This window comes from Parus major, chromosome 2 (assembly GCF_001522545.3).
Source record: "Parus major isolate Abel chromosome 2, Parus_major1.1, whole genome shotgun sequence".
Lineage (NCBI taxonomy): Eukaryota > Metazoa > Chordata > Aves > Passeriformes > Paridae > Parus > Parus major.
In genome coordinates, this window is record NC_031769.1 from 44,337,196 (window position 1) to 44,359,196 (window position 22,001).

A 22,001-nucleotide genomic window follows, 5' to 3' on the forward strand; every position below is an offset into this window, starting at 1 on the left:
CAGGAAAAAAAACATGTAATCAAGCAAAGTCAAATGAAAATTACACCATGGAAGGATGATAATACTTCTATCATTGTGAATTTTAATCAGAAAGCAAAAGATATCTGAGTATACAGTCTGAATCTTCAGAATATGCAACATAAGCAGCACTGCTTGCTGCTGAAACAGTGAATTTGTATATGTGATACAGAAGCATGACTCTTGTGTGAGTACAAACTGCTGTAATGTAATGTAATGTAGTGCAATGTAATTGAAGAAAACAGAATGTTCTTCTGCCATGTTATACCTAGAACAGATGCAAATAATTCAACCAGCATAGCATGCTTCACATACTATCTATTGCATTAGAATAAGGAATAGTTTGAATATTGAAATATGCACAAAATTAAACAATTTTACATAATCTTAAAATTACATAAACAGAATGGTAGTCACTGAAAAAGCAAAATATTGGCAAGGCCTATTCAGGTTCCCTGTCTCAGCAAGACAGTCATCATCATAGCAAGCCAGCAAGTAGGTTTAGGTGTTGGGAATGCTGTTAGTAGTGAATCTTACAGCAGAAAAGTATCAACTCTGCCAGCCAGGCTCACAAAGCCAGTATCAGAGCTGACTATACTCAGGAATGTAATATGAGAAATGCCTGGCAGAAACTGTGGTAATCCATTAGAATTAACTCCATCTCCTTAGCAGTTAATACAAATAAACAATCAAACAAATAGGAAGTTGGTCCTGACTACAGTATCATATACAGAGCAGTTGCTGATTTCCCAGGGAAACCAAATTATTTTGGGACAGTAAAAATAACCTGTAGTATGCCATTCTTTAAAGGTATTAATTCAGAGAGTATTAAAATTTTCAGCATGTTTCACCACATCTCTTTCCAACCTTAGACATATGGAAAGCATTGAGACCATAATAGAGGAAGAGGAAACACAAACATGGCACTCACATAGTATTGGTGACCTTGCAAGCTGATACAGTGAGGCGAGATTTGGAGCCTTATTCTCATACAAGAAACCACTAGTAATTTTGTTGCCTCAGCAGTGAAACAAAACACAAACTATTTTGCAATAATGTTTCAAAAGTGTAGAGGACAACTCTTTGTTTGAGAAAACAAATTTTCAAGCGAGAATCCCAAGAAGCACCTAAGCATTTGAAAAGTCATTGCTATTTCCAAATATCAGAAATATATGATACTAAAACAGTAACATTTGAATTTATTTAATGAATTTGACATGGACCAATAAGTACAACAGAGTCATACCAGAAAACCAAGGTGACAAAATCATAACATCATAATATCAAAATGATAATACGATAATCACATGTTAATGTTACCACAGAAAGACAAAAATTAAGAAGAACAAAGTTGCACTCAAACGATGAAAATATGTGCCAGTTTCCAGAGGATGTTGAAAAATAATCTGAAAATAAAAAGCACAAGATAAAGATGTGCCCAGGTCCACCATTCTGACAAAAAGGTCAAACACCAGAAAAGTGGCTCTATGCACTTCCCAGGAATGACAGTACTGTCAAGGCAAATGGAATACATAAGACTATTTTATTTGAGCCACTGAATCATCATACCCTAGATGCCGAGAATAGAAATTCTCTTGAGAATGGGGTCAGTCTGGAATAGAAATAAACACCATGTACTAACAAGATGGGATAGAGCATGAGTAATCATGATATCTGGAAAAAAAATTTAAAAAGGACAAAAAAGAGAAGTTAGTACATATGGCAAAATAAAACAGAACTGTGCAGCGTTTTCAACAGGCATTAGAGCAGACTGAAGAACACATTTTACAAAACATGGAAACACACCTTAAAATTATAGGCTACTGGTCAGACTTTTGAGAACCAGGCAAAATGTCAGAGGCTTATGCAGTACCCATTGAGGGTAGAGCAGTGAAGTGTTTAAGCATGCCTGAACTATGTGCTTGCAATCACGAGATCTCAGTTTGTCTTAAATTAGATCATATATTTATTTGAGAACAAGAATTTGATTACATCTGACTGTCCCGTCTATTAACCAGGCAAATAGCAAGGCTGAGTTTGCTGCACAGATTGCTAGGAGTATTGAAATGGTGCAAACAGAACAGAGAATAGTTTGCATTCCGTTCTTGAATGTTGAAAATATTCCCACAGAAAATTTCATTGCAGTTGAGTACAATGCTTGAAGTCATGTTCAGTAACTGGATAAAGGAATAATAGACTGAAACAGTAAGTAAGAGGCCAAAGATAAGAGTCTTATAATTACAACCCTGATATGTATTTGTAATACTTTATTTCTGCAAGATAAGTCTCATACCTGAAGCAATATGTTTGAAGAGAGAATCCTCCGTTCTTACACCAAATCAAAGGGAAAATTCCCCATCTGGAGTATATTGAAACTGTGCACACAGAAGCTAAGAAACATACAGACATGTAATGAAATGTATATCAACAATAAAAAAGTGCCCATAGCTCGTTATAAGGAGGGATTGGAAAAAAAGGTGGTATAAGTCAACATGTCTCTCTATGTGTGCCTTTAATTATACTGAAAAATTATCATGGAGACACGTAATTTCAAAAGCTATAAACCTCTGGTTCAATTGTTACTGAATTTTTTTTTTAGTGTGTTTCTCTCACTCTATTGCCACTAGTATATGAAGATTTCAACAGACTTCATTTATGTTAAAGTTCATATAATCTCACTCTCCCAAAATGGGGTATTTAACCCCTTTGCATAAAAACAACCCTTAATCTGGACTAACTTAACAGAAAGCATATACAGGACAAAGTATGAGAAATCTGGAAGACAGTAACTTGATAGTTACTGTGGCTTAGTTTTATCTTCTTGGACAGGGACAATGAAATTGTGACTTATTCTAAGATGTGGCATTGAACTGCTTCCAGGACTTGTGTGCAACTGAGCTAATGCTCTATTCTTTCTTCTTTCTATCAGTCATTCTTATCACAACCACAGATAAAATACAGGTTTTTCTGAAATCTAAATAAATCCCTCTTCAAAGCATACTTTTCTTGTGCTTTTTAATACACAGTGATGTCTAGTTACGTATTTGGTTTATTTATATCTAGTCAACTACTCATTTACATTAAAAAAAGAATGGAAAAATTATCTTACTCAGGCAGCTTCAAAGCTGTAGCTTCACTGATAATTACAAGTCACCTCTGCAGTTACTGAAAACTTACAGTGTAAAATGGGACAGAGCACAAATTTTCTCAGCCTGTCTTCATAGGGGAGGTGTTCCAGTTCCCTTATCACTTCATGGCCTTCCCTGGACTTGCTCCAACACTTCCATGTCCTTCTTATTTTGGAGGCACCAGAGCTGGATGCAGCACTCCAGGTAGGGTCTTACCAAAGCAGAGTACAGGGATGGAATTGCCTCCCTCACCCTGCTGGCCACACTCCTTTAGATGCAGTCCAGGATACGTCTGGCTTTGTGGGCTGCCAGCCCACACTGCTGGCTCATGTTCAGTTTTTTGTCAACAATAAATAAGGGTTTGGGTTTGGGTTCCCCCCCCCCCACCATTTCAGTATTACAGGGGTTTAAAGTCGTACTGAAGTCTTCTCAAGAGTGGGAGTAAAAATCCCGACCATCTGTTGTCATGCTGCCTAGAAGAAACATTGAATTCTTCCTTTGAGTGTACTACTTCTTTTATGAACATTCGTTGAAATGGATCAATGCATTCAAGCCTATTAGGGGGTTAAGATAAAGGTGATACAATGAGGAAAAAAATAGAATTCTTTACAGCTTGCTCTAGAGCAAATGTTTTTAAATGTTTTGTTAGAATCACAGATGGTTTGACTTGGAAGGGACCTCAAAGACCATCTAATTCCAACCCCTTGCTGTGCCCAACCTTTCACTATACCAGGCTGCTCAAAGCCCATCCAACCCGGCCTTGAACAACTCCAGGGATGGGACATGTCCAGCTTCTTTGGACAACCTCTGACGGTGCCTCACCACCCTCACAGCAAAGATTTTTTTCCCCTAATATCTAATCCAATCTAAATTTCTTTCAGTTTGAAGGCCCTTGTCCTTTCACCACAGTTCCTGATGTTGCCCAAAAGAAAAGAGATTTTCTCAAGGGCCTTACAAAACCAAAACCAGACAAGAAAAGAATGAAAAAGAAGACCAGAAGCCCATAGGATGAAAAAACAAGTGAAAACTCCACATTACTCTTAAACACAGAAAACGCTTGTTTCAAGGGCGAAATTTTGCCACAAGAAAAGCGTCCCTCAATTCGGCTCCTGCAGAAGGCCGTGGCAGGGCTGAGGACGCTACCTGCCGTTTTGACTGTGAAGGTTGCATAGAGCAGCCCCACCAACACGGGCTGCGGCAGCAGCCGGACCTTCCCCGACCGACCCGCCAGCCTCCGGCACCCCCACGCCAACATCCGGGAACCCCCCGCCCGCTACCCGGTGGTCTCGCCCTGACGTAGCCGCCCCTCAGCCCAATGGGGCTCCGCTCTGCTTCCGGCGTCCAGCGCCGTCTCCTGGAAACGGGCGTGGGGTAGCGACCATCCGAGTAGGGTGCGGGGGGGTGCCGGGGACGCAACCCGGTGGGACCTGGCGGTGTGTTCCAGCTGAAACAGAGGAGAGCAAAACTCTCCGGTTCCCGGAGTCACCTTGCCTGCTGAACCGGTGCCTTTCCAGCTCGCCTCTATTTTGTGGCGCGCAGGGACCAGTGCCCGTCCGGACACTGCAACCGGGGCATGGGAGGCTCCGTCCCGGGGGCGGAGCTCCGCCGTTTCGGTTGATGTCGGCGGCGTGCCGGTGGTCTATCCCGCGCCGCACTACGGCTGTCGTTCCTATCCTTTTCCGCCGGGTGCACCCGCCGCGCACAGGTACGGCTGTCGTTCCCCTCCTTTCCCGCCGGGTACATCCCCGGGGCAGGAACGGCGTTCGCTTCCCTCCTTTCCCGCTGTGTCTATGCCCCAGCACAGGTACAGCTGTCGTTCCCCCACCCTTCCCCGCCGGTTCCACACCCGCACACAGGCCCGGCTCTCGTACCTTTCCCCCTTTACCGCGCACGTCCGCGGCCGTTACCTGGCGGAGCGCGCGCGCCCAGCGGCCCCTCATCGCTGCCCCGCGTCCCTCACCGCCGTCCCCTGTCCCTCACCGCCGTCCCCTGTCCCTCACCGCCGCCCCCCGTCCCTCACCGCCGCCCCCCGTCCCTCACCGCCGCCCTCTCGCTCCCTCCGCCGCTGTCCCTCGGCCCGAGTGCGGGAGCGGACCCGAGGCGGGGCTGGAAGCCCCCGCTGAAACGCTCCACGGCCCCCTCCCCTGTGCTGCAAGTGGGTCCGGAGTCGGCTGTGTCTCCGGGGCCGCCGTTCAGCGCCTCAGGCCTGACCGCCCCCGACAGAGCAGGGAGCGCAGGAGATCGTGGGTCGTTCATGGGCTGCTCGGTTCGGAGCGGTTCTGGCCATTCCCGCGTAAAGACCCAAAAAGAGCGGTTCCCTCTCAAAAGAGAGGGAACCGCTGGTCCTGTAGCCAGCCCAGAGCAAATCAGTTCCCTCGGCGCCTGGAGGGTGCTCTGGGTGCGTGTGTGGAGTTTCACACCTACTCCGTTAAAGGTGGTGGCTTGGGAGGCTTCCATGATGGTCTTATTATCTCTACTTTTCACTTTTTGTATCAGTTTATCTGATCTCTTTTTACTTTATGTCAAAATGCATCTGTTGAATGTCTGTTTTGTGTGTCAGAGAAACTGTGGGTGTCCCATCCCTGGCAGTGTTCAAGGCCCGGTTGAATGGGACATTGAGTACAGTGTTAGTGGGATGTGATCCTGCACACAGCAGGGGCGTCGGATCAAGATGATCTTTAAGGTCCTTTCCAACCCAAGCCATTCTATGACTCTATGATTCTATGCTCCATTGGTTTGGGTAATGAAATAAAGGAATAGCCATTAGTCTTGAGAATCAGAGACTATTCTCTTTTCTCTGTAGCCTCTTGCATTTTTACAGTTACACTATTTAGAATTTGTATCTACTAGCTTATTACTTTCTGAATAAGATCTTTGGAAGTGTAAAATTCACCTGTTCAAAATTTTGATCACATTTCCTGAGAGGACCTGTTCTGTAAAGTAATTATATTCAATCTTTCTGGAAGTATGGAATCCATATTCATGATAATTGGGAGGGTGAATAGTATACATGGATAACCATTATATTTGAAGGCTTCCCCTTTCTCCTTTCTCTAGGTTTATTTGCTTGTGGTACTAATGTACATGTTTCCAGTTTTTTACCTGTGAATTATCCTAAAGCATGGAGAACTTTGTTTTGTATGAGGAGATTGGAAGAGGAAATATGACAGTTGTTTATAAAGGAAGAAGAAAGGGGACAATTGATTTTGTTGCCATTGTTTGCAGTGATAAATGCAGGAGAAATGGAGTAGCAAACTGGGTAAGTAATTTGGTTTCTTTTCCTGCTAAATCTAGGAAAAAAAATACAGCCTACAAAATTCTGGTGGTATAAGTTATAGAAAAGTGCCATGTGCTTCCTTAGATGGAGTTTGTCTCATTTAGATCAACTTCTCAAGATTTTAAATTCTTATTCTTTAAATAGTCTTCTTTTAATGTATTTATTTCTTCATGTGATTTTATTGGTTTTTAGATCACATGCATAAACCCATGTTTACAATCTTACTGTTTCTGTGATGTGTCAATGAACTTGTAAAAATAGTTACATGTGGTGCTTTACTTTATTTTATTATTAACTGTGCAAATCCAGTGGTAGCAGTATCTTCCAGTAAACAATCAATTTCTTACTTATCCAGAAGAAAATACTTTGATGAAAAATTACCATTTAAGCTAAATTTCTGGTTTGTAAAACCTTGGCAAAGCTTTAAATATGATACTTTCTGGAAAGGAAACTTATACAGTTACACAGTTCAAATATTTTATTTTTCCATTAGGCACATTTTGTTTCTGTAGTGGGTTAACCCTTGGCTAGATGCCGTGTTCTCACCAAAGCTGCTCTCTCACTCCCTTCCTCAACTCAACAGGAGTCAGAAAATACAGTGAGTGGGTAAAGATAAGAGCAGGGAGAGATCACTCACCAATTGCCTTTACAGGCAAAACAGACTCGATTTAGGGAAGGTAATTGAATTTATTGCCAGAGTAGGCTAATGGGAAATAAAACCAAATCTTAAAGCACCGTCCTCACACCCCTCCGTCTTCCTGGGCTCAGCTTTACTCCAAATTTTCTCTCCATCCTTCCTTGCCAGAGATGCAGGGAGATGGGGACTGCAATCAGTTCATCAGACTCTGTCTCTTTTGCTCCTTCCTCCTCATGTGCTTCCTCTGCTCCAGCATAGAGTCCCTCCCCCCTCCACAAGTCCTCCACAACCTTCTTCAGTGTTGGTCCTTCCCAGAGGCTGCAGTTCTTCCTGCACTGCTCCAATGTAGGTCCTTTCCACGGATTTAGTCCCTCAGGAACAGACTGTTCCAGTGTGAGTTCCCACAGGGTTACACATCTTGCCAGGAACCGGCATGGGCTTCTCTCTCCATGGGTTTGCAGGTCCCACCAGGAGCTTGCTCCAGCACAGACTTCCTACAGAGTCACAGCCTCCTTTGGGTGTCCACCTGCTCTAGACTGGGGTCCACCACAGGCTGCAGGTGGATCTCTGCTCTGCCATGGACCTCCACGGGCTGCAGAGGGACAGCTTTGCTTCACTGCTCTTTATGCAGGGGCTGCAAGGGAATCTACGCTTCAGCTCCTGGAGCACCTGCTGCCCCTCGTTCTGCAGTGATTTTGGTGTCTGCAGGGTTGTTTATTTCACACGTTCTCACTCCTCTCCCCTGCTGCTGTTGCACAGGAGTGTTTCCCCCCCTTTTTAAATGTTATCCTGGAGGTGCTGCCACCATCACTGATGGGTTGGCATTGGCCAGCAGTGGGTTTGTCTTGGAGCTGTCTGGGATTGGCTCTGTTGGACACAGGGGAAGCTTCCAGCAGCCTCTTGCAGAAGCCAGTCCTGTAGACCTCCCCACCTGGATACCAAAACCTTGCCATGCAAAACTGATATAGTTTCATATTCCCTCTCATTGTTTCAGTGATCATTCCTTGGGAACTTTTTTGTTCTTAGAAGTGTATCAGCCTTACAAGTCTTCTTGGGGATACCTTACATACCACTCTAGCAGGAAACAGAGACTTCTGTAGCGATTAGGCCATGTAGGTGTTGTAGAAAGACAGATTTCAGGGTCACATGAATGGTTTTCCTTGTCTGATAAGATTAAGAATGATGGAAAAGCTTATTTTTGTTTCCTCTTGCTGTATCATCTCTTGTTTGTATTTTTGAAAAAAATAAGATTGGAGTGCAAGTTTGATTCCAAATTCTGATTTTCAGTTTGTTATTGTTTTAGTAATGCAGAAAGGTTAAATGATATTTATAACTTTGAGTTGAGAATTTACTAATTTTTTTTTCTGTATTTTAGAAACAGGTGAGTTGGGCAGGGTCTGTGATGAATGTTATCTTTTCTCAACGTACATGTAACACTAAAATACTTGAAGAATAATGTTAGTGCACTAGGAAAGGCAAGAGAACAAGTAGCTAATCTGAAGTAGATTGTATTGTTTCTTATTCCCATGCCTCAAGTCCATCTATATACATTTATGTCTTTCCCCCACTTAAATATGTTAAAAACTTCACTCTAGATTCGTCTGACTCGGGGACTCACACATAAGAATATAATGACATTTTATGAATGGTATGAAACAAGCAGCCATCTCTGGCTTGTAGTGGAATTATGCACAGGTAAGATAAGCTCAAAAGGTAAACATTTATAGAAAGAGTATTTCTAAGAGATTACAGCTTCTTTGCAACAAATGCTTAGATCTTTGAAAAAAAGTGTCATTTTCTGATTATTAACTTGAGAATCCTGTTTATATATAAAAGTGGTTTTGCTCTTGGAAACAGTTATAGAAATTATTTGAAATCAGGCTTCTCTTCTGCTTCACTGTATGCCTCTTTGAAAAGTTAGTTGAGTTGCATGATGTTGGTTTTCAAGAGCTGAAGAGAGAAGGCCAATCAGGGAAAATAAAAGCAAATTGTGAAAAGTCAGAATGTAGCTCATTACTTGAGAATTACAAATTACTTGAGAAGTTTTCTAAGGACTGGCAGCTTTGGCATTCTCTTTTAAAAGACATCAAGGAGAAAATAAAGTTATAATGTACTAATGACTTAATATTGTTCAAATTAATTTTTAACCAAAGGGCAATTCAGCAGCTAAAGTGAATGATTTCTTTTTTTTGCCTACTTAGTATAAGTATTTTGACTTCCATGTTAAAATCATCATTTGGGAACTCTGAGAACCCAGAAGTGCTTTAGGTGATTCACTTTGTTTTGATAAGTTCTTATCAATGTATTAAAGGAAAATTGTAAAGCTTTCTTTAATTGTTTTAAACTGCATGTTAGACTGCATGTTAGACTGCATGTTTTAAACTGACATCATGCTTTCCTCCATATGGAAAGGAAAGAAAGCCAATATGCATGTGATGCATGTTAAGATTTTGGTATCTGGAGTTTGTTTAATAGTAAAAGTCCATGTTACACCCAGCCTTTTAATTTATTCAAAATTCTATTTGAAAAGTTACTGAAGAAGAGAACTTAAAAGTTCTGAGAAAAAAAGTCAGGTTATTCTTTCAGTGATTAAAAGTGATTTTAATGGCTCATATGGAGGCTTTGGTCTACTTGCTTACTCTGAGGTACATATTTAAGTTATTAGACAGGCAGCCTTTTATTGTTGAACAATTATGAGGTGTTTTACCTTGCAGTTTTATAGTTCGCTGCAAGGTGAGTGTCTTGGAGCTAATTTACTTATACGTAGGTGAGTGTGAAGCCCAGTGAAGAATAAAGGTGATAGAAGATAGGTGAGGGTTATTTAGAAGGCTTTGTAAGTGTAAGTGTAATCTAATCAGAAACAAAGGAAGGGTTGATTGGAACTTAATATAGAAGGAGAGTGGTGATTTTGGAAGGATAGAGAAGCGTCTCATGTTAGGATAAGAAGTCCAGAGAGCTGTAGTTAAGACTTATTGGTACAGGAAGCTGGGGTTTGTGTGAGAAACCTAGAAAGTGAAATACAAAAAAATAATTTATCTTTTGGACATAGGACCTCAGACAGTAACTCAGTTTTACTATTTCTGTTGTCTCTGAATTCAGTGGAAAATGGCCTGACCTTAGTTTTAGCAATTGTTCACAAAAGTTGATAGCCTGCTGTTGGTATTATTTATTTAACTATATTTTATTTAACTTGTGCAGCAGGAGTCTGGCTAAGGAATTTTAATAAAAGCATGGGGTACTATTACATTGTGACGTGACACAGTTTCTGGATTTCTTTTTTCCCTTCTGTTTAATTTGTTAAATAATATTGAAGTAATTTTGAAGTCATGCTGTCAGTTTTATTCCAGATAAAATTAAGATTTTGTCACAGTATTGAAAATATTTTTTTGTACATCTTAGATTTTTAACTATTTGATATCAAGAAATATTTTTAATATCCACTGATACTGGTTTTTGATTGACATCTTTTGAAGAAGTTTATATACTTGGGCATTACTTGTGTGACCTCTTTATATGCTCTTGCTGACTATGTGTATTCCAGGTGGTTCTCTAGAATCTGTCATTGCTCAGGATGAATGTCTACCAGAAGATGTGGTGAGAGAATTTGGTGTTGAGCTGGTTACTGGTTTATACCATATTCATAAGCATGGGATTATCTATTGTGAATTGAAGCCTGGAAAGGTGAGGAGGGGTATTATCTATAGGGACACTGGGTATTAATTTTCATGCCATGAGCATTTATTTTATTATTTGTATTTTATATTTGGAAGAAGCTTACCTCAGTTGTGAGGTCAGTTGAGTTTTATAGTATAAGTGAAGACAATCACAGACAAGTCTGCAGCATGAATATTTTATGCTATAATTGATTTCTTTCCTTGCTGTATATCTGATACAATGTGATATATTTCTTTTGGTTTGGTGTACTGGTTTAATTTAATGAAAGATTTTATTTAAGTTCTCTGTCCTTGGACACATAGTTTTTATGTAGTTTCTCATTTTGTGTATGTGTGTGTAATTTAAGTAGAGGTTTGCCAAAGTCTGTGTTTGTTTTTAATTCATGTAGTCACCAGACTGTAATAAAAAATTTTTGCTTAACAATAATTGGTTTTGATGTTAATCTGTAAGTGATCAAGTTGCCATTTCTCTGAATCTTTGGTGAAATCTTCCACAATTCTACTCAGTTCCTGTCATTTGTGGACCCCAAAGCAGTAAAAATACATTAATAAAGCACAGTGTGTGTTACTCACTTTGTGTTCCAAAGAAGAATGTTGCTGTAAAGTGCTCTTTTCAACAAAAAGTAGAATGCTAAAGTTAAGGCTTCTTCTGTGCCCTGCCCCCTGCTTCTGGCTGAATGGGCTATTTCTCCAAACAAGGTTTTTGGGATTATGAAATTTTTAGTTGCAAGAATAAGCAGTGACTAGCCAGAGAAAACTCTCATCATCCTCGGACAAAATCTGTGGAAGTTTCTGCTACATAAAATGAGAAAATTCCTTTTATTTTTCCTCAAATTATGCTGTTTGCTTTTACTAGACTTTTATTTTCCTATGCAGTTTTACTCTACTTTAACTTTCTTTCTCTAGTAACATCATTGTTTATATAGATTTAATAATGAGTAAACAGAAGTGCACATCGAACCTCTTAAGGGTTCTCTTGGGGTACTTTTGATTATAAGAAAAAAAACAGTATTGGCATTGACTTAAAACCTTCAGTCTCTCTTAAATAGTTTGAGATTGTGATTATTTTTATAACAAATTATTTCATATTTCATGCTGGAAATTTTAGTTTTATTATGTGATACTAGCATATTAGATTTTGTTTGTTTTAATAGATTCTGTTGGAAGGGTCTGGCACTTTGAAATTCGGTAGTTTTTGCTGGGCTAGAGCAGATGGTGAAGACTCGAAAAAAGATTTTGCTTTATCTGGAGCTGAAGAAGATGAAAATATTAATGAAAGCACTCCACAAAGATACTTTAAAAATACAGTTCAAGGTATGAGATTTTTACTAGAGAGAATTAACTTACATCAAAGAGATGGAATGAAAGTTGGACTATCAGTGATTATGATAAAGAAAAATGATTTAGAATTACTCCTCTTTTGTCTCGGAAAAAATTGAGCTTTGGGATTATTTATGGACTTAAAAAGTTTGTGCTGTGCAGGTGCTGTAAGGTCTGGAGCTAAATTCCATTAAGTTAGTGTTAAAAGTATACAGAAAATTCAGGAAATACTATACAGCTTCTTTCATTGGGCACTGCACTGCTGTATTTTCATTGTCCTTTTTTATGTGGTCCAGGTTATTTCTCGTTTGAGGTCAACTCTTTCACTACCTTAAAGACGGACAATTTAATTTTAAGGTCTGAGAAAGTTACTGTGCTTCAGTTTCAACAGGCAGATCCACACAGATGCAGTAGACTGCAGATACTATGTTATTTTTTTACTGTGTTATTTCTTTCATTTAATAAGAAAAATTCAGAAACTTGTTTTTAATCTTCTTAATCTTTTATTGGTTGTTATCTTGGAACATCTCACAGATCTGTATTTCCAAGATAATGGTGGCTCATATATCAGTTACTTTTATCAGAAACAACAGAATTCTTGGTAATATTTTATGAAAGCTCTCGTTGTTGTCTCCTTCTGAGAGTCCACACTGGAAATAATAAGGCCAAGATCAGGTCTTTATTCAGGAAGAAATGCAAATCTAATCTCTTTCCTGTTGCTCTTCAGAACTGTTTTGATATGTATGGTAATTACCTTTTGTCACTTAAAGAAATAACACACAAGAAGAAAAGAGCCCAAAGTAAGTTTTTTAAGGGACTTTGGAATTGGCAGTGTAAATTTTTAGAGATTTTTGAGAACTTATGGGTGCTATTGTAGAAATAGTAACTGTATATTTTATTTCTGTATTAAACAAAAGTGATTTGTGAATAAGCTGCTATCATTTGATATGTGATGTTTTCACAGTGTTTTAGTGGGAAAAGGGCCACAACTGTTTAGATAAGTGATTTCATTGTCTAGCTACCTTGTTTTCGTAACAGCTTTCTAAGTTCGTGAGGGTTTATTTCTTGGGATAGAGTTAAAAAAAAGAAATCCCAAATTTAATATAACGTAATTATTTTTGTTACTCACATGAGAATGGTCTACCATTCTGCTCGAATTGCTTGCTCTGAAAGCTGTTAAAGGAAATCAAAACATTCTTTGCATTAATTGCTGTGTTTGAAAATGCAGCACAAGTCAGTTTGGTAATAGAAGTGAAATAAACAGCAAAATAGCATATATAATCCTACATAATCCATTTACAGTACAGAAGTTCCTTTGAAACTACTTACATTTGCTATTTCAGTTTTCTTGTTTGTTGAGTGAAGATGATCTATGACTCAGTGAAGTTTGGAGACAAAGTGTTAAAAAGGATGAATGCTGAGTGAATAATCAAAACACATTAATTTTACATTCTGTGTTTTGTAGGCCTTCCGTTTTACACAGCTCCTGAAGCAATAAAAGGAGACAATTTCTGCAAAGCCAGTGATCTGTGGTCCCTGGGATGTTTACTCTATGAAATGTTCTCAGGTTGTAAATTTGTGTATCTGTATTATCTGTGATAATGGAAACATAGGTCATAACCCCAGAGTAAATTCTTATGAACTTTCTAGGGAAGTTAGGACATAGAAAAACTTGAGAAAGGTTTTGAAGATTTCTTGAAGAACATACTAACTGTGCTTAAGAGACAAAAAAAAGTGTCTTTATGCAATAATGAGGTGAAACAATACTTACATAGTCCTATTGACAGCAATACTAACCAACATGTAGGGTTTAAATACTATTATTCAAAATTATGTGAGCCCTCAAATTCTGACAGTATAGTGCTTTTAATCTCATTAGTATTAAACTCTGTGTGCAGTATTTTAAACCTTTGGAAGAGAAAACTACCTCACTATTGTAAAACTAGAGTAATTTGGTTCCCTGCACATGAAGTACCTTAGCTTCATCTAGAAGGAAGCTTCATCACAGAAGATAATTACACTGCAGCCCTCTTAAACCTTAAGCAAAACACTGATCTGTTGGATCAACACAGTAACACAGATATGGAAATTTCTGCCTATTCCTCTTGTCTCATTTCTGATTCATACAGGGCTATTATGGTCACCTCCATCATGCTGTCTTTGGTGCCTCTTCTGTCTGTGGTTTCTTTTGCTGTTAATGATGAAAGAATTTAATCCAAGATTTGGAATTTAAATTGACAAGAAAAATAGTACTCAGACTGAGGCTGTTTATTTCTTTGGATGCTTTCTCAGGAAAATGAGCTCATGATAAATCCTTGCACCTTACAACCATTTTGAAATTTGCCTTATCTCTGAAATACACTTCTGTTTGTTTGTAGGAAAACGGCCATTCTTGTCAGAAAGCCGTTCGGAATTAATTGAAAAGATTTTATCTGAAGATCCATTGCGACCAGGGCCAGAGGGTAGGGTTCTGTTATTCTTTAATTGATCAAATCACAGTAATACTTACAAAGTTAAAGCTTTGGTTTGCCCTTTTTCTTCTGAGGCTGGTTGCAGGAATCAGTTAGTTGTCCAAAGTGAATGTTAGCAATGCCTTCCTATGATAATTCCCTGTTAATGATGAACGTTTGTTTTCCTTTTGACAGAGACGTATATAATTTACTTTTAATTTTTAATACTAAATCTACCTGCTGGAGTGGAATTTTTGGTCTTGGTCATTCTGGGAATCAGTGTTATTCACAGAGATCCTTATATATTAGCGTCTCTTTCAATTTAAGCAGATTTTAACTCTACTTAATTTCTTCCTGGTGTCTATCTGATAATTGGAGGGTGCTATTTTTTTAAAGTTACAAGTTTAAAAACATTTTTATTGGTTGGATGACCAAGCATTAGTAGTTTGTTTGTTCTGGGTGTTTTTTGAAGATTCTTCGAAATGCAAAGAGTATATATTTAAGATCCTTTATACATTGAGGTTTGTTTTCAGATGAAATTACTATCAATAAGGTTTTTTAACATGATCAGTAGATAATTGTGTGGTTTACATTGGCTGATGGTTGTTTTTGCTCTCCAATACTGATCTTCAGTGCTTCTATTTACAGGTTCTGCTTTACACAAACCATCTGTTGAGTTCATCAGTTTGCTTGATGGGTTACTTCAAAAGGATCCTCAGAAAAGGTAAACTGCCCAATCCATGACAGCTGCTTATGTTGTCACCTCTGGAGAAAATAATTGTTATGATACTGTATGTATAGGATTTTTTAGATGACAAAGAATGCAGAAAAAAATTCATCTCTCATATAAAAGAGCACTGTGCTTTTTCTTAGATGAAGATATATAGAATTGATGTTTTCATTAACTGCATTTTTTTTTTATTTGTGTACCTGTGCTAAATAGATAACTTTGTTATAGAATGATAGCCAGTTTTGAATTGGATGGCTTTGCTTTTCCAGAGCAAAGGACACATGTCATTTATTAGGCTTTTATTTTTACCTGATACAGTTCCATTGTTAAATAATTTAGGGCTATGAATTACAGGGTATGTCAGATAATTTACATGGGGCATTGATGCTGCAGTTTCCTTCATTCTTATTCTCATACCTCTGTTGTGTGAATTTTCCTTTCTGATTTAAGGCAAAAAGTTTGCCCTTTAAGAAAACTTACTTGTTTTCCAAATAAAAGCAAACAACAGGATTAACTGCTCTGTAGTGTCACTGGGTTCAAAAGCTAGTCTTGTATGTCTCTGTGGAGTTGTACTTAGCCACTGCTTTTACAGTTTGTTTGTTGCTTTTCCAAAGGCTGAATTGGACAGACCTATTGCAGCATCCATTCTGGAAAGGATCCCTTAGCCATTGTGGTGGTGATTCTGCAGACAGACAGGGCACAAGCTTAAGGTACTGAATGTTCAAGGAAGTTTTCTTTTACTAAATATAAACAAAGATAAAAAATAAAATATTTTATTGCCTGTAAATTTTATAACTTTTGAACTTTTCTTAGAATTTTCATGAATTAATGAATGGGGTTTTACACCATTCAGTGGGTAGTGTTGGATTTTTACAAATTGTATTATCCTCCTAGTGTATTGCACTGTTCATTCACTTTCAACACACTCCAACCTGCTGGCTACAGAATATGCTGAAATTAACTTCTGAGCTAAAGTCTCTCATTTTTATTTATTTGTTTGTATATTATATAATATATAAATATTGTTGTATGAATCTGACTTAAAACTTTTTTAAAGCTTTTGTAGAATCTTATAAATATGGGTCATTTTTATCTTTCGTAATTTTTTTTGTTTTTATGTGTTAGGCTTAGAGCCTCTCAAAGCCTATCAGTGCATCATCTTAAAGCTGTGGTTCAGCCTTATAATCTTGCAAATGCAGCTGACCCATATTCTTTGTGTATGACATGATGCATTAATCTAATAGTAGGGGTTTTTTTTTAAATTTTTAATACTCCACACTGCTACATATGCAGGAACACCCAAACCTTTTGTGAAAATGGTTTTTATGTATTAAAAAATTAATTTTCTTCTAAACTCATGTTACCTTGCTGGTTTTTATGTTTCTAATTTTGAATTAGGACATTTAGCATTGTTTTTTGTGTTACTTTGTTCTAAATATTTGCAAAATACTTCATGTTCCAATCTGGGGAACTAATGTCAAAATAGTTTTAGAATGCTGAGGTTTTTTTGTTGTATCTACTTTAACATTTTCTCTTCATGTTGTTTGATACCTATATCTGATACTAGCTGCAGTATTTTTGTTATTAATGTTTCTTATAGTTTGAGATACAGCTCTTTGTCTTCTAATTTTATTACTCGTTTCACCTGCAATAAAAAATTAATATTTAAAGTTTATATTGTGAACTAAGATTTTATTCAAGGTTTAAGCAAGACTTATGTCAACATCCTGATAGTGATAATTTTGGGGAATTTTCAGAGAACCAGAGAAACCTTAGTCTCCTACAAATAATTGGGCTATTTGGCCGTACTCCTGAGATTTTTTCTAAGGCCTCTGAAATATCTGCTGATGTGTGCACTAACTGACAAATATGAAAAATATAAAACGTTGGCTTGACATGCAATAGAAGCTCAATACTCTCTCTTTTCCAACTGTGAGGCCCATGTATCTATTTTATTTGCAGTGTGGGTTTAATAATTGATATCCTGGAGAGCATTCATTAAGGTTTTATGATCCAGTTTCTTGTGAATAATCTAAGGACATGTTAAAAAACACCCAAACAATCAAAATCAATAAAATTGCATTTAAGTATGACATTTAAATCATTACATACACAAAAATGTGGTTTTAATCTAGGCTACAGACTTCATAATTGGACAGAGGTTTGTTGTGACTTTTTCCTGTGAAGATTAAAATTTCTGTAATGCTTTTAGTATTTCTTTAGTATCTTTTGTATTATGGGGTAATAATTTAACTTTTTTAATGTCCTTCATTTAAATTCTAATGCTAGAATTTTTAATATTCTCCAAGCTATTTGCTGTAAACTTATTTTTCATCATTGCCATTACCAATATAAAAAGTATGTGCAACACATATTTAAAGAGGATATTGTTCTAGAGAATGACAGCTAAACTGTATGCTAACAATTGCAACAGATCATGGATATAATGAATTGATTTTAATATCCATCCTTTTTTTTTTAAAAATCTATAATTAATATAATTTATTAAACAGCAGAGAAGACACAGAGTCATCAATGTCTTGGAGTGCCAAAGAGTCAGTGGATGCTCATAACAATCTAGATAACCTGTCATCCTCAAGGGCAGGTCCTAAACCATCAAGCAATTCTTTCAAAATAGGTAATATTGCTCCTTATGTTATTTTTTAGTTATTTTATCAATCCTACCAACATATTTACTCCCTATGTTTTATTTGATTTTAACCTCTGAATACAAGGTCATGTTCTCTTTTTGTTAGAAACTCAGACTGAATTGCGCCCCAAAAGTGTAGCTGATGGTGAATCAAATGAATCTATATTTCTTCTCAGGTATGAAAACCTCCTTGTGATCGTGTATGTTTGGTGTTTTTTTCCTCCACTGTCTCTTCAAACATTTTATTATTATGACTGTAACATTGTGTCTGTGTCTCCTTTAAAGTTTTCTATTACCAGTTGATAAATAGTAAAATACATTTGAAGAGCTGTGAAAGCAGTGTGTGTAGTTAAAGCTTATATGACTTTATTGTTCTCATTTTTGAAAGTAAACTTTTGATTACTTAATTGTCTGTCTAAAAAGAAAGCTCTGATCTGAAATTTGTTTAGATCTTTCTTACTTCATGCATATAAGAATAGGCTTGGAGAATGATTTCTTTAAATACATAAGAATAAGCATTCAGCGTATGATCTGTTAATAAATTCTGCCTGCAGCTTTTCATCACAAGGTATTGGTAACAGTCTATTAAGTGCTACATGGGTATTAAGTAAAAAAATAGTGTTTGATTTAACAGTGATTTGTTTTAGTTGAGGCCTGATTCTGAAACTCTATACTAGCTTTCAGGCCAAGATTGTCTAGTGAAATCAACATTTCTCTTATCAACATAAAGCAGAAATATTGCAGTTTGAAAATACTCTTTTAAGCTTCTTGTATAACCTGAAATAGGACTTCTGTACGTAATACTGTGTACAAAAGTTAATTTTAGTTGGTTTTAATAAAGTATTAATTCTTATCTCACTTAAAACTTTTATCATCACAGCTAAACATATGTTATTAGTAAATTCAAGTAGCATTTGATTTAGCCAACTGTTCAAAAGAAAGGCCACAATGGTATTAAAAATGGTATAACCATTTGGTTTTTATTGGTGGAATCCAAATAATATTTTTTATCAATGTAGTTTATTTTTAAGTACATTGATTTAAATACAAAATTTGAAATGTAATGCAGACAATAGAAATCTGTTGTGAAATTCTCTTTCCTTCAATGGTATAACTTTTGAAAGCATTGTATGTGATGCCTAGTAAAGTATTAAAACATTGAAGTGAAAGAAACTTGCTTACCTGGCACTTTGCACCAGACTAATTAACTGCTGGAGTGGTTAATCAGCTTTTAACAGGAGCAGTGGCTTCTTCTACTTGTGTAAATGGAATATATCTCATTCATTTTAACTAGTTTAATTCAGCAATCTCTTGCCTTGTTTTAAACTGAGAAACCATCTGAGAACTGAAAAAATAGGTACTATTATCTGTATCTCAAACATATATGAAAGAAAATTAGTTGAATTAATTGAGAAAAAAATATTTAACAAATCTACACATTTTGAAACACGTCAACTTAGAATCATTTGTCCAGCCTCCTAGCTAGAAATCACAAGGTTGTTTTTTTTGTTTAGGAACTAAAATTCCAAGCACATCCTGATACTTTTTTCTACCATAAGAATTAGGATATTTCATATATTTTTATGTACGTAATATTTTGGTATTCCTTCATTTTGCCCTTTAAATTTAAATATCTGTTGAAAATAGATGGAAGATGAGAACTATTACATTAGTTCATTTGATCACTGATTTCCTGAGTGTCTTCAGTTTTGTTTGGTCATTATATTTTTAGTTTAGTTGTTTTTTTTCTAATAAAGAAATCTGATTTGCAACTAAATGTGTCTTTTACTTTCTGCTAGTTAAGAAAGCATGTTCATTCAAAGTTGTTCATTTAACTAGTTTCCTGGCCTGCCAATTAAGATAATTGTAAAGCTGATTTTAAATGTTTTAATTTAAATTACTGTGTACTATAAAGCCCAAGTTCACTAGCAGCATTATGACAGTTGCAACTTGGCAGTATTCTGGTCTCTCCTTTCTTCATTTTCTAATTAGCAGACAGGATTTTAGAAAGTAAAAGCAAAAGGTAAACCCAGTTCACAACGATACACAAAAATTAGGAGGTTTTTTTTCCCATTACTTAGCCAAAACTTGGCAGTCAGAAGAGAGTAACATAAAATAAATTGCAATACTTTGTCAAGTTAATATGCTTTGTTTAATTTGTGTTTTTTGTTATTAGGAGTTAAGATAATAATGGTTTAGCCTCCAGTTCGTAAAGTCATTACGGCTGAGAAAATAATCAAATTACATTCATTTAATAATTTAAACAAAATACCATCTTCCCATTTCTAACTGGCAAAGAAATCCTAACCTTGTCAGAACACATTTAAAGACAGAAATTTTGTGTTCAGTTAAGGGATTAGGCAGAACATAGTGTAATTTATGTTTGTCAGCTTTGAAAATTTGCTGTATGGCATGAACAAAAAAGTAGTTTGCAATGAAACTGAATCTGTAATCTTTTTGTTTTTAAATTATTTTTTTCTTTCTTTTGCTGAAGTTCTCGTCCCACACCTAGAACTAACTCTGCAGTAGAAGTACGTGATGCTACTACTATCCCAATCAAAAATTCTTCACGAGGAGGTTCATGCTTGAAAAAAGTGAGTAAAAGGTATATATTGAGGGATGTGTTACCTCTACAGTCAGAGTATTAGCCTGAACTCCGTGGCAAAGTCACCTTTCTTTTGTATCCTTCCACAATTAAGTGTGCAAGTTGTTTGAAAAAATATTTACAGAACTTCAGATGTAGGAGTTAAAGATTCTTAGTCTCCTTTCTTTTTTCCCCCTAGTGCATAAAAGACAAGTTACCTTTTTCCATCTCAATCTACATTTTGACCTAATGCTTTTGCTTCTGGTATGTCTCTCTTACCAGATTTTTTAGTTGGTCCTATCTGCTATTACATAAATAAAAAGCAAATTAGAGTATGTTTCCATGGCCAGACTGCTTCATATAATATTGAAATGAAGTATTTTGTGAATAAACATGAATTAACTCTTTTTTGGTACAAAACAGTTTATAAAAAAAGTTTGTTCTTGTTCTAGGCTGAAAATGTGTGCTCAAGTCAGCAGGATATGGAGTCAAAATTGAAGGACCTCATTTACACTGAATCTGATCTTATTGTGACACCAATCATTGACAATCCAAAGGTATAGAAAAATAAAATGTAAGATTCAGGAACTTGTGGTTGAGGCTATTTTTGCAGATAAAATTTTAATCAGGGTGAAACTCCTTTCCTGTATTTTATAGTTCTCATTCTAAAGCAGTTCCACCCAGTTATCTAGCAATCTGTCATACAATTTTTTGGCAGTCTTTATAATCCTATTGTGTTGCTAATTTATAGAAACGAGTTATTTTGGGATTGAATAATACTATTAAGTAATATCTTACAAGCAATAGAAGCTACTAAAGGCTGTGTTCAGTGCTTTTGTAGATTTGTTTTCCGATAACTTGCTTTGATATCTGTTAAATGAACACAAAACTTTGGTTTATTATACTGAAAACAAAGACATCTATGAATTCTTCTAGATTAGGAGTTAGACTTTTACAGAATAATGTTTGTTACTCTTTAGACTTCAACTGTGATAATGTTCTTATTCAACATGAATTTATTTTCTCTCTTTAAAGAACACCTGAGGTTACAAGAAATGTCTATCTTATTTCTGTCATTTGGATTCTAATGTGCTAACAATTTGTAATGAGTCTCCTGAGCAGGAAATTCACACTTAAGTTTGACAGTAAAGAGCAAATGAAAAAAGAAACAGTGCTCTGCATTGCAATGACAATGTACTGTGCATTTATAGGAGGATGTATTGGTAGAAAGAATGATAGGCAAGAGCCCCTTTATCTTCCTTTTGTTTCTGTGCCAGAAAAAATGAAGCAGTCTTATCATTTCTTATCAACTTTACTCATCGACTTTCAACTTATGAATTTTACTTTACTTGTGAAGAATGCAAGATTTTTTGTTGGAAGTGACCATCTTAACTCATTAGGAATATCTTACAGCTTTTAGTTGCTGTATTGCTTTAGTATTAACAATTCTTTTGGTTTGTTTTAATCGATTTCTTAACACTTTGAAAATCTAAAAATCTTACACAGCTAGGTAAGTAACTACCAAATAATGCT

At 36.6% G+C, this 22,001-nt stretch overlaps 1 protein-coding gene and 1 long non-coding RNA gene across 4 annotated transcripts in view; one reads left to right on the forward strand and one right to left on the reverse strand.

The window, feature by feature from the left end:
- Positions 1-1,205: 1,205 nt before the first annotated feature.
- Positions 1,206-4,597, reverse strand: LOC117243883. Its single transcript, XR_004495858.1, has 2 exons — positions 1,588-4,597; positions 1,206-1,424 (listed from the first exon to the last, which is right to left on the reverse strand). It is a non-coding gene; the product is annotated as an uncharacterized LOC117243883 (long non-coding RNA).
- A 138-nt stretch (positions 4,598-4,735) lies between these two features.
- ULK4 (unc-51 like kinase 4) overlaps positions 4,736-22,001 on the forward strand; it is a 214,821-nt gene continuing 197,555 nt past the window's right edge. Inside the window, exons 1-13 of one of the 3 annotated variants that reach the window (XM_015617381.3) lie at positions 4,736-4,851; positions 6,204-6,405; positions 8,656-8,755; positions 10,602-10,741; positions 11,889-12,048; positions 13,520-13,621; positions 14,433-14,516; positions 15,153-15,228; positions 15,849-15,944; positions 17,748-17,872; positions 17,991-18,060; positions 20,379-20,478; positions 20,921-21,025. In XM_015617381.3, coding sequence (XP_015472867.1) covers positions 6,268-6,405; positions 8,656-8,755; positions 10,602-10,741; positions 11,889-12,048; positions 13,520-13,621; positions 14,433-14,516; positions 15,153-15,228; positions 15,849-15,944; positions 17,748-17,872; positions 17,991-18,060; positions 20,379-20,478; positions 20,921-21,025 — 1,296 coding nt within the window. In that variant the 5' untranslated portion in view covers positions 4,736-4,851; positions 6,204-6,267. The remainder of the gene's footprint in view (positions 4,852-6,203; positions 6,406-8,655; positions 8,756-10,601; positions 10,742-11,888; positions 12,049-13,519; positions 13,622-14,432; positions 14,517-15,152; positions 15,229-15,848; positions 15,945-17,747; positions 17,873-17,990; positions 18,061-20,378; positions 20,479-20,920; positions 21,026-22,001) is intronic. The other 2 variants (XM_015617383.3, XM_015617384.3) reach the window with 2 other exon arrangements.